The sequence below is a fragment of the Harpia harpyja genome, chromosome 10 (assembly GCF_026419915.1).
Source record: "Harpia harpyja isolate bHarHar1 chromosome 10, bHarHar1 primary haplotype, whole genome shotgun sequence".
Classification (NCBI taxonomy): domain Eukaryota; kingdom Metazoa; phylum Chordata; class Aves; order Accipitriformes; family Accipitridae; genus Harpia; species Harpia harpyja.
In genome coordinates this window covers 23,750,317-23,769,549 of record NC_068949.1, presented here as the reverse complement: position 1 = coordinate 23,769,549, position 19,233 = coordinate 23,750,317, and the positions used below count along the sequence as shown (strand labels likewise).

At 45.9% G+C, this 19,233-nt stretch overlaps 1 protein-coding gene across 4 annotated transcripts in view; it reads left to right on the top strand.

Annotated features, from left to right (window-relative positions):
- Nucleotides 1-19,233, top strand: part of TLL2 (tolloid like 2) — a 99,858-nt gene that overhangs the window by 31,181 nt on the left and 49,444 nt on the right. For all 4 annotated transcript variants that reach the window (XM_052799806.1, XM_052799803.1, XM_052799807.1 and 1 more), the window contains exon 2: nucleotides 5,889-5,999. In XM_052799806.1, the coding sequence (XP_052655766.1) occupies nucleotides 5,889-5,999 (111 nt within the window). The remainder of the gene's footprint in view (nucleotides 1-5,888; nucleotides 6,000-19,233) is intronic.

Genomic DNA, 19,233 nt, shown 5'->3' with positions numbered 1-19,233 from the left:
GAGGGATTTACTGCCAGAGCCTTCAAGCCAGCTTATCCCCAAAGCTGGCCAGTGGGAAACTTCTGATCATTCCTACTGAGGAGAAACAAGCTGATCCAGATAAAAACGTAATGGCTGAATATGGTGGTCTTGATATTTTTCTTTTACTCGTTACTGCCGCTTGTTTCCCATCCTCCTTTGGCTTGAGTGTTCAATGCTCAGGATCTGGCCCTATTTCCAAAGTGTTGGTTTGGGATATTTTCTCTCTTCTTTCACTGGTTTCTGCCTTATTTGAGGCTTTGCTCTTCTCTCTGACACAGTTGTTACTTTACCCAAAGGAATGTGTTGAGTTTTTTCTTCAAGGTATAAATCTTTCGTAGCATACTTCAGAATACTGTTCTGCTGGTTCCTGTGCCAGCAAGTGGTTCACCAACAGTAGCAGATCGGTCTTCCCGCAAAGAAAGAAATATGGAGGTGCTGGGAATGCACTTTGATCTGTTGATTTATTTATTTATTGTTAGACTGCAGAGTGTTAGCTCTAATGAAAGTGTGGCCAGCCCTGAAAATTAAATCTCCCAGTGCTCAGAACTGTCAGGTTGGGAAGCATCAGCAAATGCTGAAAAATAACGAGTGTTTTTGCCAGTGCATGAATAGTCATATTGTTGTTTGCCAGGAGGTGGCACTCATTATTGCCTGCTTGTGTCTGCATATGCCCAGCACTCCTTGCCCGTAGCTCACGTTGCTAAGGTGGGACATCGGTTTTCCCTTGTACTATTTGGATATGGTACAATCAACTCTAGAACAAGAGGAGCTGGTGTCCTAAGATCTTTCAGTAATGCGGATGATGGAGAGCAGAGATCTGGGTGGGGATAGACATTGTCCTTTACAAATACGTGTGAGTGATCTTACGGGTGGGTTCAGAGCACATCCTTCAATTGCACTGTGAGCCACAAACAGCTGGTGTGGCTTATCACTTGGGTCACAGTTGAGTTGGTGTCAGGCAGACACAGGCAGGCTACCTGGGTTGCCTGACAGTGGCTTCTGTTGATGCTTACAAAATTGGAGATGCCAAGGTTAATTGTGCAAATGCTTCTTCCTTGGATATTTTGCACTGGCACAAGTAGTCATGAGGCATCCCTGCTTGGGAGCCCAGCTGTCACCTACACACAGAGCTTGTGAACACTAGGAAAAACTGAGTTTGAGTCACGAGTATTGATGAAACAAGTCTGAGGCATCTACTTGGGTTCACTTTGCTATTTGTTTTCCATGCTCATTGTTGTACTGCACTGTGGGAAACCTGCTGAGCAAGAGTAAAGTCCTTCCAGCAAAACCGTGTTAGAACTGTGCTGGAAGAGCTGAAATGAGGTCTGTCAGTGTGAGCTGTGCCAGCTGGCTGTGAGTTCAGACGAGACCCTCGAGCTGATGACATACACTAACTTAGCATGGCTCTGGCCCCACAGAAAAAGGGCTCCTTTGGCTCAAGTTAGAGGGCATAGTCCTTAATCTAGGTTCAGATCCCATTCAGCACCTAAAACCTGCCATTTCTTAATAAAAGCTTCAGTCAGTGAAAGAGTCTATGTTTGAGGTGGAGTGGGATGGAGGGAGCTTTCCTGGCAGGCAGGGTATGCCTGTTTCCAAGGCCTCTTTTTCTGTGAATCTCTGTCACAGCAGGTCCTGGTGGGTGCTACAGGGAAAATCGCAGTGGTCTCCCATAGCATCCAGAGGGTGACTGCTTTGCTGATCCCTGTCATCAAGGTAAGTCTGGCCTATACTGATGCCCTGGTGCAGGAATGGGGGTTTCCTGGCAAGGGGCAAATGGGTGAATGTTTTGCTTCAGCTTGGTGGCTGGAGATCAGTTCAAACACAGACATTGGGTGACGTTTCTCAAGCATGGAGTTATAGTTGTCTTCTGCCAGCTCAAGTGGCTCTCATATACTTGTATAAACTTGGAGCTGACTGCGATGAGGGTGAAGGATACCCATCCACGGGTATTTGTCTTGAAGTGTCAGAGATCAGCCTGCTTTTAACAAATCACAGTATTGCATTTTGTTTTGAGATGTACTTTTAGGAACAATGTTATTCACTTCTCTGGCTGAACACCAGAAGCTTTTCTTGGTAATTTTTTTTTCCCTACTTGTTGTCTTTGGGGAAAAAAAGAAAAAGAAAAAAGAAAAACTAGAAAGGACAGCAATTTTGTTAAAAGGTCTGGATGAAACACACTTTTCACAAAAAAGGAATATTTTAAACTGTTGTGAACATTTTTGTATTGAGTTCTCAGAGACAGCAAAATGATTTTTCTCCCCTGAAATCAGATTGTGCTTCTCAGAACTAGGGAAAGGAAAAAACACAAGCAGGGAATGGGAGAAAGGAATTGCTTGGGGTGTTGGGAGGAAAAACAGGTCGGAGGTGATTTGCAGGGAACAGCGGTCAAGATTTTTGAAAGAAGACACTTTGGGCTCTCGCATTGCTTTGGAGTGGGAGCCTGCCAGAGGCCCCCCCCCCCCGCCCCCAAAGTTACTGTGGAAAAGGAGGACCGTGAAGGCATTGGTGGGTTTGGACTCTGTGGCTGTGTGTGAAGCACCTGGAGAAACTGTTCAGCCTGTCCTCTGCCTAGAAAGATGTGTTGTCCTTCTCAGTGTCATCTGCCATTACCTTCCAGGTGTCATGGCACCTCTGTGCTCAGCACACAATGCAGACACCAGCATGTGGCCTGTTTTCCTGGGTGAGAAATGTGCTGAAAACGAAGACAGCTTGCCAGGCTGCTTTTTTCGTTTGGGTGCTGGATTTGTTTAACACAGTCATCCTTCCCCTTTGCCCCAACAGACAAATGCTGTCCGGCTGCATACGCTGGGAGGTGGTGAGGTTAAACATTCGGGGTGGCTGGTGCAGGTTACTAGTCCAGCGTAGAAGCAAACTCTCTCATATTGGGTCCATCAACCTCAATAAGAGCTGCTCTATTCTTACTATCCAGAGCGATTAATGCATCTTCTTGAAGAAAAGCTGGCATGCTGTTGCACCAAGTGTTAAGAGTTTGCACCTGGCTGTACACTGCAGAGCTCCCTGCCAAGAGAAATGCTGGTTTCCAAGTTTGTTAGCCTGCTGTTTGGAGATTTTAATTTTTTTGTTTGTTTTTGTTTTCTTTTTTGGAAATCCTCCCACATTAAATTAAAAAGGAGACCTTGGTAAAGGAAATCAGAAGGGATGCTTTGAGATGCTTCATTTGCCAGCAGTCTCTGAACTTGTGACCCTTTAAAATAAAGTACTTGGGCTTTCCTGTGGGACGGCTCGCTTGGGGTGGAAGCAAGCATCTTTCAGGCTTGTGTGCCTTTAGGAAGGAGCCTTTGACGGCACAGGAGAAGTTGCAGTGCAGCTTTCTCAGCCAGGACTTCCAGCAAGGAGAGTTGTTCAGCTGGTTCGGGACTGTGATAAATCATGGTTCCCCTGGAGCATGCTGGGACTGCAGAGAGCTGGAAATAAATGCTAGCGAAATTCAGCTTTTGTAGTGGGCCGTCTTTCAGGATGATGTATGGCTTTGTAACAGAAAGAGATTCCTTTGCTAGGGCTGGGAGAAAACTGCTGCCTTCCATTGGGAAGGAAAATGTAACAATTCTGTTGATGTAAATCCATGCTGCAGGCTTGCCCTGAAAGCTGTGCTTTGGTGTGGGCTGCCTTAGCCTGAGGAACAAACTGTGGTACTAATGGAAAAGAGCCACTGAGAGCGCAAGGTAGTGGCAATTAGTTTGGGGCTGAAATGGGATGGTAGGTTTGGCAGGAGAGCAGGGAATGGATATCCAGTTGGCCAGTATAGTAATGACTTACCAAATGTGGCTGGGGACGGAATCAGATGGCATGGGATGCCATTTGCATCTCTGCCCCTTCACTGCTACATTGTCCTGAGCAAGTAATTTCTCTGAATGGGTAATATGTCTTGCCTTCAGATTGCAGTCACAGGAGCCTATGTCTCTGCTGTCTTCCACTGGCCATTCCCAATCAGCTTGGGATGTTTGGCCATGCTGGTAGGCTTGTCTGCTGGTTGGAATCTGACAGTATTTTAGGTTCTTCTCTGTTCTGTGTGAGGGCTTGGATTGCCAAGAGGTTGGGGAGAGCCCGAGTTCTGTGTTTGTGTAGCAAATGGAGGCTCTGTCCTAGTTATAACTGATGTCAGTCTGTGTATAGGTTTGTCTGCACTAACTGTGGTCTCTTCTGGAGCTGTTGCTGTCTTTCTGTACTCTGGGGTTTGATAGCACTGTTAAGGAGACCCAACCAAAAAGTCAAGGCCAGCCTCATTTGAGGCTGTCTCCCATTCCTCTGCTGTGGCCAGGTAACCAGGGGGAGACAGCTTTGTTCCAGGGAAAGGGGGAAGCATCAGCGTCCCCCTCCGCTCATGCCAGGGCTTTGCTGCTCATAGCAGCTCTTGGCTGGGCCAGTTTGTGGTAGCTGGGATGTGCCCAGCAGCAGGGAAAGACTTCTTGCTGTTCCCATGTCACAGAACAGTGGCACTGGCAAATGCTGTTGTACCGACTGAGGTGCCGAGATGCAGAATGGAGAAGGCAAGCGCTGCATCAGAACCAGTGCCATGTTGTATCAGAAAAAACTTGAGTTAATATTTCATAATTCAGTTGCCATAGATCTGATTGCAGGTTTCTAATATTCAGGCAAAGATCCATATTTTTTTTGGTCTTGGCAGTAAAAGTGAGATGATGAGTAAAACCCATTGGTTTCTCATGCCTAGCATACTTTGATCGGTGATGTTGCTAGTGTAGCAATGGGGTGTTCCCGCCCCCCCCAAGTAATACAAATGTTGTTGACTTAATAGGAGAAGAAAAAATTATTCCATCAAATCTGGCCACTGTTGCAGACAGTGGCTCTACATTGCTCCTTGTCTGACTTACTGAGTTCTCTTGAACTGTACCACTGATTAATTTGCTCTGTTTTTTTGTTTGGTGGTTTTGTTTTTTTTTTAAAATTTTCATCAACCTATGCAGGCTTCTTGTATGAGTTTTAACAGCTCTGTTCATAACCTGTTTGTTATCTCTGAAAGATCTGTTCTGCTTGGTCAACTGCTTCATCGCCTGTGTTTATTTTGTTCAAATTCCCAAAATGGTAACTATACACTGCGGTGTCAACTCGGTCGGGATACTCCTGGGGTATAATTTTTTCCACTCAAATGTTTTCCAGTCTTTTTCTCTCAGCTGTGAATGTCGAGGTGTCTGTTTGTTTACCTTATTTTCTGGCTTCTGGCTGAAACTCAAGTATTTTTACAGATTTAAAAACTCTGCAAACTTAAATCTGGGTAACTGATCCACAAAAGGACAAATAACTGGTGTTTCTCCACCAAAGTGGAAACGGTAGGCTGGCGCTCAGCTTGGATTTAGAGCAATGCAATGTGTCTGAGTGCTAGCCATGTGTATGAGGTCCTGCAGCCTGACAACTGTAGCCTTTAGATGTACATTGCTGAGCTTGAGTCCTTCACCGCTGTCCTCCTGTCTTATGCAAACTGTTGGCGTGGGGATGGTGTGGATGCAACATCTCAGGATCTGAGCTGCAGCTTAGCTAACTCTTTCACACTAACTAGGGAAATGCCAATGATTGTCCTCCTTGTAGGCTTTAATGAAGAGTGAACCCCACAACCTTAGTGCCTGGTTGAGAGCCAGACCTGTAACAATGAGCAACACAAGGAATCCCAGCTAATCAGCTCCTTTCGGTGGATCTGCACAGTGGTTTAATTTAAATGCTGTCACCTGGCCTCCACCAATGTCCACTCCATCTGTACTTTTAAAACTACAGCTGTGTATTACCTTTTTCTGGTCCATGGAGTGATTGCCTTTTAGGTGTGATGTGGGTCACGTAGGAACTGTACTTTCCTTCCAAAATAAAAACTGAACTAATTGCAGTTTGTTTCTCTTCAGCTGCCTTTTGGGGAGATATCGCTTTAGATGAAGATGATCTGAAGCTGTTTCAAATAGACAGAACTGTTGACTTAACGCAGCACTCAGATGGAAACGCAAGACACACTTCAGGTAAGGGCAGCCCTAGGGTGGTGACGCCTTCTTTTGCCTGGTTTTATCCTTAAGGAGGAAGGAGTTCCCTCTCACTCGTGTTGCCTGTTCCCACAGGCAGGGAGGTGCATGCAGACTTTAGTTGTGTGACTGAGGGTGGGATCCAACTCTGAACTTTGTTAAACAAAAAACGGATCGCAATTTGACGTAGCCAATCCTATCTTGTCTGAGGGAGAAGATTTTCAAATTTATAACATTGGTCTTTTTCTACAAGGAACTGCCTTTCTGCAGATTTGGAAGGAAATGTGTTTGAAATAGGGACACAGTTTGGCATTAGTTTTGACTCCTATTGTCCTTCCCCCCCTTTTCGTGCAATGTGTGATCTTAATGGAATAATGCATTTTTTCATTATGCATTTTTCATTTCATTACCTGTCTACCTAGGTAAAACCTACTGCAGTCTTGCATACAGACTACCCTTCAAGTAATGTTATAATTGAAATAGGTTAACCTAATTGTGTTGATTTTCTGTAAAGCCAACGATGAGGTAACATATGCTTATGTTGCCCCCTACACAGCTCTTATGTATGTTCAGTCTCGTGCCAGACCAGAGTTGTTTCTTGACTCAGGAGCTCTGACTGGACTCTAGCTCTAACAGTCTCTGAAACACTCTGCAACTGGTTTGGGGGGTTTGAAGGGCTCCCTGTAGTATTGTTGCCTCTACTCCACTTCATGCTGCGAGAGAGAAATTGTTGGAAGTCTGAGCTCTGAGAGATACCAGAGGGACTGGAGACAGAGCAGGTCAGGACAAACTTCTTTTCTCCCTCTGCTGTTACACTCTTAGATTAGCAAGTAGGGTGAGAGGTTGGGGAGAGAGAGAAATCACTGAAATCACATGTTCATCTGATTCCTGTGCGTCTCAGCTCATATTGTATCATTTGTAAGGACTGGTGGCTGGTTCTGTACCCTAGTGACTGCCTAGCTTTGGTTTCAGAGCATCTAAGCACAGTGTAGGTCCAGTTCTGGGGATCAGTGCTCAAGCTTCCTGTTGGGATGAGTGTGAAGATAACACATCCAACACAGAGGCATGCTTTTGATGCTGATGTAACTGATTAAACTCATGCAGATGCTGACATTCTGGGCAGAGGAGGGCTGTCCAGTTCTTCAGAGCAGGGATTGCTCCCTGGAAATGCAATTATCCTGCATTGTCGTGTCACTTAGCCCATTCATACCATGTTTCGGGCTGTGGCGCGTTCTCAGGTGATAGGTCATTAGGAGTAGGTTGCCTTCGGAACAGTAAATCAGAAAAAGAGGGCTAAGTGGGACAGGCAGCATTCATCTCCTCCACATCCCTCTGTCTGTTCCTGAAGTTAGATGAGAAGATTACTGGGGAAGAAAAGGCAGGCAGTGTTTGACTATTAGTTTGCTCTGGTGGCTTTTTTAGTTGTCATATCTAGCACATTTCTTTCACTCGGCAGTGGTGCCAGACCCACGCCATCTGGTAAATGAACTGAATTTTATAACCCACACCTGTATCACGCAATGCAGGCACTGGTCTCTTACAACCATGGCTCATGTGGTGTGGTTGGAGTAGTCTCTTCCTGGCACCTTTTATTGACTGAGGCAAAGCTGGTGCATCATGCAGTCCTTTGCATTAGGTAAATGGTGATGTCACTCTCCGGGAGGCTTATTCACCCACCTGGCTTTCAGCCCCTGGAAGTGCAAGCTGACAAATGGGCAGCCCCTGTGACTGTCATGCTTTCTGCGGGGCATGCAGAGAGAGATCTCTGTGTTCACCTGTCCTGTGAGGGGGCTCTCTGCAAGGGCAGGAAGGGCTGATTCTTCTCTTGTGGGGCTTGCTTGACACTCGTGAATTGTAAGAGGGTGGTCTACTTCAGCATGGTAGGGATTGGTACCCGTTCTTCCCTGGGAGAAAGTCCTGCTCTCTGCTTTTTTATTTCCAGTGGGAAGAATGCAACCTCCGTACAGAAACAGCCTAAGACCTTTTTATGAATGGGACTCCTTGAATTATAACATTTCAGAGTTTCCTAAAGCTGTTAATCGGATTAGTTGTATAGTGGAGGAAGTACTTAATACGTATATAGAGACACACAGGCTCTTCGTATCTGGGAGCTGCAGTTCTGAACACGCTCTTAGGCCGGGCATTCTTCTTCCCCTGTGTTGTTTCCTTGTCCCTAGAAAAAGCTGTTTGGCTGGGAGGAGGGGTGAAAATTGTGCCATTTGACACCGTTGGGCTGTTTATAGGTGTATACTCTATTAGCTTGTGTGGAGCATCGGCAGCTGTCAGGCTTTGGAGGAAGAGTGAAGTTCCCATGTACTTATGGGTGACAGGGGACATGGTTCTTCACTGGATCCAACTGAAGATGATCTGCTTTAGTAAAAGCTCTGCCTTGGCTGGTGAGGACTGAGACTGTCAAATGTTTCAAGCTTTCCCCTTCTTCACCTTCTTCCAGTCTTTGTATAGAAAGATAGCTATGCCCTTCTCTAGGCCCTTGAGAGAAAGAGGCAGGGTATCTGATATGAGGACCATCTGGATTCTGCCACAGATCTCTGTACTGAGCTTAATTTCACAGCATGGATGTGCTCCAGGCTTGTTTTCTGCATTGATTTCCTGCTTGCAGAAATGCCATAGTCACTATTCAGAACCCCAAAATTTGTAAGCCTGCTTGTGGGATGCCTTGAAGTTCAGTGTTTCCAAGCATTTTCTCAGCAAATATCCGAGCTAGTGTTTTATTCCCGGTATCTGGGACTTAAAGCAATGGATCAAATAGCATTGTCTTCCTGGTGAAGTCATAGAGCAGGGTCATGGTTCCTTCCCTCTGCGGGATGTTGGCTCAGAGCTCTCTGGCAATCCCCTTGAAGACTGCTCATGTGGTGTTTACAGTTAGGGGTAGCTGTCTCCTTGGTACCCACCTTGATACCTTGCTTCAGAGCTCCCGCAATGATGTCCCTCTTTGTCTTTGTCTGGATGTCTCTGTCCAGTATGCCTGGATTCTTTTGTGTGAGTGGTCACATAGGGAATTGGCATTACACAGGGAACTGCATCACTTGTGTTATCTACTTAAAGCCTTTTGGAGTGCAGCATATGACCTGATAGTCCCTATTCATGTGAGCAGTCTCCTTTGCTCCACAGGAGCTTCCTTTCCAAGAATTTGTCAGGAAGAGTACAGGTTGAGCAGCTGAAAACTGCAGAAGGCTTTGCAATAGCATCTTGTGTGCAAACATCCTTCTCTGGTGCATTTATAAAAGTGGGGTTTTTTTCAGATCCTGTTGAGGGAAAGGCAGGTATGGTGGCGGTCTACGGCTAAGCGTAGCCCATTTAATCCAAGTAGTTTTTAGGTGTCTGCATGTTGATCTCTGTTGACTCGATTAAAACTCTGAGCTGTAAGTTAGTAGAGAGTATTTGCACACAGTGCAGAGTAACTCTGAGTGAATGTCAGGAGATGTGTTCTTCCAAGAGGGCTCAGGACTACCAACTAGTTAATTTCTTGCCTGGACACTTTCAGGATTTCCCTGAAGTTTTATTCCAAAGTGCTTTCCTCCAACCCAATTTTAAATCATTCCAGTTATATGACTTCCACAGGTGTCTCAACCTCAGCTCTGCTTTACCTGAAGCTTAGTTTTACTTTCATCAGTGATCTGGTAAAATAACTGTTTAAAGTTGCATGTTTGACCTTTCTTTGAGTTGAGGCAAAATTTTTCTAATTTTCTAAACCAGGAAAAAAAAAAAGTAGTTTGTTTTGGGGTCGTCCCCCCCCCTTGGCTGTTCTCCTTTGAACCTAGGTCATAAGCTCAGAGAATTGCTTGTGATCTTTTTCTTTGCTGCTTTTTATATTATAAAAGATTCTGCAGGCCAAACTATGCCCTCCATATCATCTACTCATCCTGCTATTACCATCTGTAATACCAGATAAAAATGTGCCAAACAGGAAATTTCCTCCTTCCCCTTAAAAATGTTTTGCAGCTAGAAGAGGGGACAAACAGTAAGGGATGCTGTTAAAACAAAAGTGTTACTTTGCATTTAAAATGTTTAAGTTAGCTACCTCCCTGTCTCTTTTTCTGTGGGATCGAGTTTAGATGTCATGTTTACTATGAAAATCAGTTGTTCTCATGCAGTGGTGTTGAAGTGGATACCCTTAGGATTTGGCCCTGTAGAGATACAGCAATGGTTTAAAACATAATGAAATTAATCCGGTACCTGGAGATCTGCCAGTGAGCGTTATCCTCAGCAAGCCCATGCTTCGCCACCTCCTAATTGCTTTGATGAAAGATTTTTCAAAGAGCTTACAGTTTTGGAAAGTTTCTCATAGATTTATTTTATTTTTTAACTTTAGTGAAAATATTTGCTTTTACAATACAATTTTAGTTTAGAAGAAACTTGAGCCAGAGCTTTGAGGATTCCTTTGCTGCTGAGAACTCCTGGATGGCTTTGAAATGGGAAACAAGAAGATCCACAGGCAGGCTGTGAAACTGCACAGTGTCACCTCTCTTTTGGACCCAAATGAGTCCACTGGTGCAAGGTGATTGTCTTTGCTTTATTGCTTTATCTGCTGAAGCATTAGCCACAGAGAGGAAGAAGATTTTTTCTTTTCTTGTTGTGCCTATGGGAAGGATGTTCCTATTTAATCCTAATGGGCCTAATTTAAGTCTTTTCAGGCAGCTTAGGGATTAAGAGGAATTTTCTGATATATTACCTCTTTTCCTGATTTTTGTATCACAGAGGCAGTTTCTAGCCCTGAAAGGCACCTCTGTGAGTGAGAAAGGCAAGTTTGGCTCCTCTGGGTTTGGCACCAGCCGATCAGAAGACACGGGAGTCTGGCTGCCCTCGCTGATGCCGTGCTGTGCTGGACTTGCTGCTGAGGCACTGACTCTGCATCCCACTGCCGCCAAGAATGCTTTTCAAGAACAGTCAAAACAGGCTTTCTTTGCATCTGATCCTGAGAGGTTTTTAGGCTCATGGCTTGAAGGCCTTGATGAGGCTTTCACACTGCCACAAATGAGTGGCAGGAAGGATTTACAGAGCATCTTTGCTACCTAGAGTGAGTAATACTTCAGATAACAGTGCAGCTGGGATAGGGATATGTTTGATCCCAGGATTTCTACTGAAATCAGAGGGGAGACAGAGGCTGCCGTGAATGGCTGGAGGCTCTGACAGCAAATTCATGCAAGTTATTCTCTGGCAAACGAGACAGACAGGAGTTCTGCATTAAGCCTTCTCTTAATAAGGGCAGGGAGTTGGTTTGTTGGCACATGCTAGCTCCGCTGTTCTTGAATGTGCTGTGAAAATGCAGGCAGCTACTCTGCTGCTTCACCAGATCTGCACAAGGCCCACATCAGCAGCAGGCTGCTTTGCATTCTCTTGCTTTGGGACACCCACGGTTGCCTTGTTTCACGGGATTCTGCCTCTTGCAGGCACTCACTCATAGCTTTTTTTTTTTTTGTAGCATGACAACCCAGGAATCACAGATTTCAATGCAATGTGCATAAACTGCTTTGGGGCATGAAGGCAAACCTCGAAGAGACCTGGAAGGGAGCAGAAGAATGTGCAGTCCTGTGGGTGTGCATACCTGAAAGTCTGTATGGTGCAGGGGGGATGACTGCAGTGCTTTTCAAGTTGCGTAGCAGCTTTTCATTCACCTGAGATAGGCTGTTAGCCCCTGAAACATGTTTCACTGCTCTCTTACATACTTGAGGCAAGGTGTTGATTCCCACCTGAGCTGGGATTGCTTGCAGGACAGGTTGCTGAGTGCAGCTCTGCTGCTAAGAGCTGTGTTATGTAGCCTCAGGGTGGAGAATAAGACTTCTCCTCCAGTGGAATGCTTGAGGTGCTGGAAGCAGTGACAAGCAGGGCTTCTGCTGCTTCACTTTGGGAGAGGTTGCTCAATCTCTAGGGGCTATGGCCAGTAGTAGTGCTGCACATTACTTCCAAGTCCTCTGAAGCTACTGGTGTGCTTCTAGTGAAATTTAAGTTAGTGCAAAATACACTTCTAGAAGAATGCAAAATCCAGGGATTTTAAACCATGACTGACTGAGATTCCAGGGAAGATCTGATTTATGGGTTTGAAGGAGAGACTGTTAAATTCAGCTGACTTGGCACACGCATGCCAAGCTCGGAGCTGTTTTTCCCTTGTAACTCATGTTTGGTGCTCTGCTGTAGCGGCATTTGGTTCAGGGCAGAAGGGGTGGACTTCAGCATTGGTGGATTCAGGGCTGCCTGGGGACCAACCTTTAATTAATTTAGGCTTAGAGCAAATCTTGGGATTGTGCTAACTTAATCTGAGCTGTATTGGTTGTAACGGGCCAGGAGCAATGCAAATAACTATGTACGTGCTGTAACATAACCCGCATCTGTGAACTCTCTACAGGGGTCTGCTATTCCGCTGGGGAATCTTTAGTGAAGGTCGCTTCCTCTTATGTGGGTAGAGGAACATCTTTGTTCCAAGAGACCTATCTGAGGGCTCTGTCCATCTGTTTGCATACCTCCTTTCAGTTTTCCACAACACGTGAGGTGCACTCTAGGGATGCCTCTTTGCAGTCCATACAGCCTCTTAACAGGAAGAGGAGCTTCAGCCCACTTTGCGGAAAGGTAGGTGCCAAATGCCTGATGCTTGGCCTGATGCTGAGGTGGTTTAGCTGTGCCAAATCATTTTCCTATGAATAGCCCCAATGTTTACCTTTTTGAGTCCATTCAGTCAGTGGTTTTACCAGAGCATACAACCATGAAATGAATTTCCTGTAGTTCTGTAGTTTGCTAAGGCAAGGCAGGAGCTCTCCTATGGACGAATTGGGTAAGTCCTCTAGGGCCGAGAGCGCTCTTGTTCACACTGCTTTTCTGAGTTACCCCCTCTCCCAATTCCACATTTCTATGCAATAAGCCAGATCTTCTCTTTGCAGAAAAGCAGATACTGTGTTTTTTCCTTCCAGCCCAGAGTATTGCAATCCTATTGTAACCTTCTCAGACCTACCTGATTTTCTCCAGCATAAAGATAATTGCCTAGAAAGACCGTGACCCTTGGCTGGTGCTGATGAACCTTCTAAGTCCCCCTGTAGTTAAGGCTCTCCTGCTAGCAAATGTTAATCTTTAGGGTTGATATTTTCACTTCAAATGCTTTTCTTTTTTGATTCCTGAGTGCCAACTTGAAGCCCTTTTTGGAAAATGTTGAGAGGGATTTTCCTCTCTAATCCCTGATCTTAGGGATGCCCTTTTGCTAGTCATAGGGACAGAGTCTGCCAGTCTGGTGCCTGACGGTAGGAGAGGAGAGAAGGTGATCAAGTCAAGGTGCCAAAGCGTGGGAGGTGTGTATGTGCAAAGAGGACAGATCTCCCTTGCAAGGTTGGAGAAGCAGCCCTGAGTCGGGACAGCACGACTGTCAGGAGCGGGGAAGTTGGCTTGTCAGGCATGTCTGCCTGTTCTCGTTGTGCCACTGCTACTGGCATTGATCTGTCAGTTGGACAGTGCCTGTGGGGCAATTGCACAGGCTTCGGGTCTAGAGCTCTGGGGATATGCTGCACGGCACATGTGCTGGCCCATCCAGTGAGCTGCAGCTCAGTTCACAGGCACAGATTCTGCTCTGGAGGGTTTTGCATCTTACACTTCCAAAAGCAGAGCACAGGCCAGCTTTGTGCTTTTGGCTGGGCTGTTTTGCCCTTTCCGCACTGCTTGCTTCCAGTAAGGAAGAATTCCCCTAGCTGTTCAACGTGGGGGCACAAGAGAGAGGCAGAGCAGCAGCTTGTTTCTTTGCTCCTGCCCTTGTATGTGCGAGGGATTCTGATTTCCTCACTCCACGAGCTCATGTGTGTTGCACATTCAGCTCTCCTGCTTTAGAGATTCCCGCTCATCCTTGGGTCGCCCATAGCCCCTTCCCCCTTGCCCAGAGGGCTGTATTCTTCTCCCTCAGGAGGCGGTTTCACCTTGCCCCCTGCCCGGGGAGGGTTCGGTGCGTTCAGCCATTTTTCCCTTCCTATATTCACCGAAGGGAGTTCGTTCTTTTCCTTACTTGCCTCCTTGGACCTCTCCCTTAGGTGATAACCATGGAGAGCTGTCTCACATGCTGACAAATGCTGTTTTACTGTTATCCCTGCTTCCCAATGTGGTTTTTGTTCCTACTTTTGCTGTGTTTTGTACAGTCCCTATGTGACCTTGAAGTGTGACGCAGGAGAGAGCGTGGTCCTTGAATGCTAGATAACATTTGAGTCAACATCAGGTGTTAATGGTGGGCTGCCCACTGCCTCCCTAGGCAGTGAGGTGCTGCTTGTGATGTGCCTGAGTAGCAACAAGAGGTGCTAGAGTCCTTACTCCACCTGTTCCACCAAAAGGTATGCAGGCTCCAATTTTCTTTGGACTAGGGTCTTTCCAGTGTGACACGTTGCTTCAAAACCAGTTGGGACCAGTGGGGCCTGCAGTGCTCCTTCACACAGTGGGCTGTGGTGTTCCAAACTTGGCTTGTGAGAGGCAGAGAAGTGCTTCATTCACCACAGGAGACATGAAGTCCGTCTCCTCTTTCCCCTTTGCTTGTGATAAAGGTCCTGCAGGGCAGGGTAAAGGGAGTCCCAAGCAATAGGTGAAGATACCACCTGGCCCTTGCCAGAGCACAACCTGAATGATACAACCCTACTACTTGCTCTGCAATCCCCCTGGAGTAAAATGTATTTTTTCTCTTGTCTAGGTTCCCAATGGCAGCTGGTCACGTGCACCACAAAGTTTGTTTTGTAAATGCACTGTTCCCTGAAATCAAGTTTTCTGGATGGTGGCCCCCCGCCTGTCAAAATAAGTGGTTTTATTTCTGCTGTGCAGCCAACGTTCAGCCTTACATAGTTTTTCTTTTAGTGATTTTATGAGCTCTGCTATATAGCTCAAATTAATCCACACAAGCAATAAAGCTTTCTCCATTGTAACGAAAATCCCCAGCTATTTCAAACTCTGCCACTTATTCATTCTTAGTGGAAACTTTGGTTGTGTTTATCCCGCGAGTCCAATTCATATGCTTCTTTTAGAAGTCAGCCAGGAAGGCAGTAACTCAGTATCGCTCCTGTCAAATGCTGCACATCAGAAATTAATCAGCTTGGATTTTGTTAATGAGCAATTAACTTTAAGCACCCAAAGACATCTGCAGAAACTACATACGTTGATGCCATGGTTGAAGCTGCTTCCAAACAGCCTGTTTCTATAGCTCCTTCCTATTCAACGTGGTGCCACCATCAGCTTTGGGCATAGCTGCAGCAGTAACACTGCACGGACGATGCTGAGTCCCTGCTGCTCCCTGCTTGACTTTGCCTGGCTTTGGCTCCCAGCCCCGCTGCTTTCCCCATACCCTAAGTTCTCTTTTGGGCACATCTCAAGCACCTGGAAGTTGGTGCTAGATGGCATTATTAACCCTCTAAGGAGCTGGGGTAGTCACCATGTAAAGCATTTATAACATCTGATTTCTCTTTGCGACTGTCTTGCTCTGAATTGCTCTTAATTAAATTTTCTTTCGCTCTTGTCTACAGCTGGTGTAACACACTGGGAGGCTGTTCCTTTTACTGATGCCAGAAGAGTCTGAATAGTCTTTTGTGTTTAAGTGGAGGTTATTAAATAGCTTTATATTAATTAACTGTGATGCAGGGAACACATGGGCAAATGCACTTGAGGAGATCAGTTTATCCATATGGAAATTACATTGGAAGTTAAATCCATTACCCTAATTGTAAAATACGACAGTGCTTAGCCAGTAACTGCGGAATTGCCTAAATCATGCATTTGTTTCAGAGCTGGGCAAATGCCTAATTTCCTTGAATACTTGCTTAAATGAAAAATTGAATTTGCCTCAACTGCATAGGCTGCCTTGTCATTTCTGAGAGTGTTTTAGCAAATGAATTTGGAGGCAGAAACGGTCAGTGAAAGAGTAGGGTCTAATAAGGTCTGAGAGCAGTCCTTGCAGGATGGTCACTCTGCAAGGCTGGCTTGGATGCCTTGACCCTCAGGCTCTCTCCTTTCAAGCAGGGATGTTGCTGTGTCCACAAAATAAAAGTTGCTTACCCTGTTCAGCAAAATAGCTGGCAGGTCCAAGAAACAATCGGTAGCCAAAATGGCTTGATGGATAATAGCAAACAACAAATAAATCAGAAGTTGTAAACTGCTCGTGGTTGATTGTGAACAGAAAGGGGTTACATTTGTGGAATAAATGTGTTCACTTTGAGCTGCTTGTTCAGGCCTAATTTGGAAAGAAGGCTGGTGCTCGTAGCTGCAGCGGACAAAACCACTTTTGCTGCGGCTCCCCTTTTCAAATGGCAAGGACAAAGTATTTATTCAGCTGTCAAGTAGGGAAAGAAAGCAAATTAGTTTTAGGCTGAAATGCTGGACTGTGTTTGCTGCTATAGTTCTGAGGCCAGATGGTGACTTGGACAGCCCTAGGGGATGGGTAACAAGTTTCTCCAGGGCAAAGATCAGAGGCAAAAGGAAATATTCAGATTATCTTGCTGTTCCACTTCCTAGAGCGGAGAAGATAGTGTGAGATGCATAAGGCTGTGTTAGGGAGGGGATTAGCCTCTCTTCTTTTCACAGTTGATGGTGTTGCTGAATCCTGGAGTCAGTCTGTGGCAGAGAGTGGGTTTGAGACCTGACTCCCCCACTGAACTGCAGCTGTCCCTGGGACAGACGGGGCAGCTTCTCTGCCAGCAGCTCTCAGTGGGCAGCTCGCCGCAGTGAGGAAAGCCTCTCTGCCACTTACCCCCTCCCAGCTCCCCCATGGCTTTTTTAATGACTGGAAATGATTTGGGCATCTGTTTCACCAAGGAGCCGGGACCTTGGGGCTGGAGATGGCCTAAGGCTACCCAGCAGTGGCCACGTTTGGCTCATGCTCCCAAAGATTTTCAAACCCTACTTGTCTTTCTGCCTCAGTGCTGGCTCATGCCTCAGTTTCCCTGCTGTTGGCAGTCAGTTTGGGGTGTCCTTTAAATGAGCTGTGGTGGAGCTGGTAGGTAACCAAGCAGACGGGGCATCTCGGCTGTATCTGCTTAGGGTGCTCAACTGCTTGTTAAACGTGGTGCAGACTCTTGGGGGGTAAGAACGCACCAAAAACTCTCCAGGAAGCTCCAGGATTGGGAGTGGCTGAATATCCAGGCAGAAAGCAAGTTGCAAAAAAGGTGTCTGTGCTGGCACCACATGCTCTCTATGGAAGGAGTTTTAATTGCATTCAAACATAATTTAGCTTCCAGTGTAGTTTTTTAATTGGAAGTTAATTTTTGTCCGGTATAAACAAGGTAGAGGAAAAACAAAAGGATTAGGAAGGCTGAGTGGGAGGAGCGGTCTGGCCAGGCTGTGGAGAGCCCAGGGCTCTGACTGGGAGTCCACAGCTGGAATGGGGCAGGGGGATGCTGCAAGGCAGCGTGGGGAGCTGTGCATGGCTGTGCCCAAAGGGGCCCAGAGTAGGCTGAGGCTGAAACAATCGGACTGTGCAGGTCAGAGGGAAAGGGATGTTAGCAGAGAGGGGCCAGGAGGGTTTGTACTGCCTGCTAGAACAGTAATGGGCAAACCCAAGCCAGCTCTTACAGTTTCCTTATCACCTGCAAGTTCACTTCTCTTTTTCTTTCCTTGCAATGGAGAAACAGGGAAGGAGGAGGATTATTGTGAAATCAAGAGGAATGTGGTAGAGAGGCAGACACCTGTTAGAAATAGATCTTGATCCATCAGATTGATGAGAAATCAAGTGCAACGGGGTGAGGGGGTAGTTGGTGCTACACATTACTGCTTTGATGTGCTGGGAGGGGAGAAGTTGCATACTGTGTGTGGGGACCTGGCCATACAGCAGAGATATGCACATGGCCAAAGTACATGTGTACTCGCTTTAGCTTTTAATTTTCACTTGCCTCAGTAAAAGCACTGTAAGCCAGGGACTTGCAGGACTCTTTCACACTGGAAGAAATCAATGACACGACACAGGTTGTAGGTAACTCTTTTCTTTCTTTTCTCTCTCATCTGTCTGTCTTTTTGCCCCAGGGAACAGAGGTGGTTGTTACAGCCTGCAGGGAAAGGCCCCTTCCAGTCCTCTCTGTCCTTCCTTGTCTCCAGAGAGCATTGCTCCCCTTAAGCATTCACTCTCAGTTGAAAGGTTGGTGGAGAGGTTGGGTCAGGTTGTCCCATTTCTTGCAATGCCTAATTTAAAAAGAAGATGCATCACAGTATAAAAGTGATGCTGCCACTTCCAGGATAGCAGGGAGTACCTGGGGAAACACAGGTGTTGGGGAATGGTGCTGCCTACACTTCTGCTCTGCCTGCTGTGCCACTCCAAACATGGACGGCCAGCAGAAGGGCTTGGTGCATTAAGTGCTTTGCAGCTCATGTTTGTGGCAGCCCTGTGTTTGCTTAGCTTCCTCTTCTTGTGAACTTCCCTGGGAGGTCAGTGTCCTTGCCCTGCACAAGCATTCACAGAGCTGATATGGAGATGACACATCTGCTTGTCAAACCTCTGGACCCTGGAACTCTCCTGAGTTATTGCAGCTAGTCAGCATACTTTGAATATGAAAAACGGATTCCTGCAGGGAATTTGGCGTTCAGAATTCTTCCCCTCTTTAATGTATTTTTCTTTAAGTAAATTGAGGGAACTTCAGCTGTTCCATTGACAGGAAATGCTGAAGGTTCTATCTCAAATCATTTGCTCAGATCTCTGGGGCCTGGGGGTTTATGAAAGGTTTTTGCTGTAGACTCTCCACCAGCTCTGGGAAACATCTGTTCCGCATTCTGAATGTGTTTTCCCAGCAGAGCTTGTTTTAATAAAATCATCACTTTGTGGTTAGAAAATCCAGTGCAATAAAGTGTTTCTTCTACACTAAAAAGTTCTTGACCAGTGGTTAATGAGGAAGTTAAAAAGCAGTGTGTAACATCAAGTTTGACTTACCCTGTTCTTCCAGAAGCTTCTCTGATGGTCATAATATGACAGAGTTCACCAGAACTGAAGCTCTGAACCGTGACGAGTGTTTAATGTTACCTGAACTTCTTGGTTTTGTTGACGCTTCATTGTAGCTTCTGTTTGAAATCCAGTCTCTAAGCTGTGGCATGTGACTAGCATATATATTGAATGAGACTGAAAGTTAGGTGTTTTAAGGCATAGACAGGGGAGGTGAAATTGTTAATCATTTTTAAAATGTATTTTATGATGCTTTTTCCCCTTGGTTGTGTCCCAGCTCTGAAATTTCCTCCACAGTAAGACATATTAGAAAAAGTCTTGTGGCAGTTCGATCCAACCGAGACCAGATAA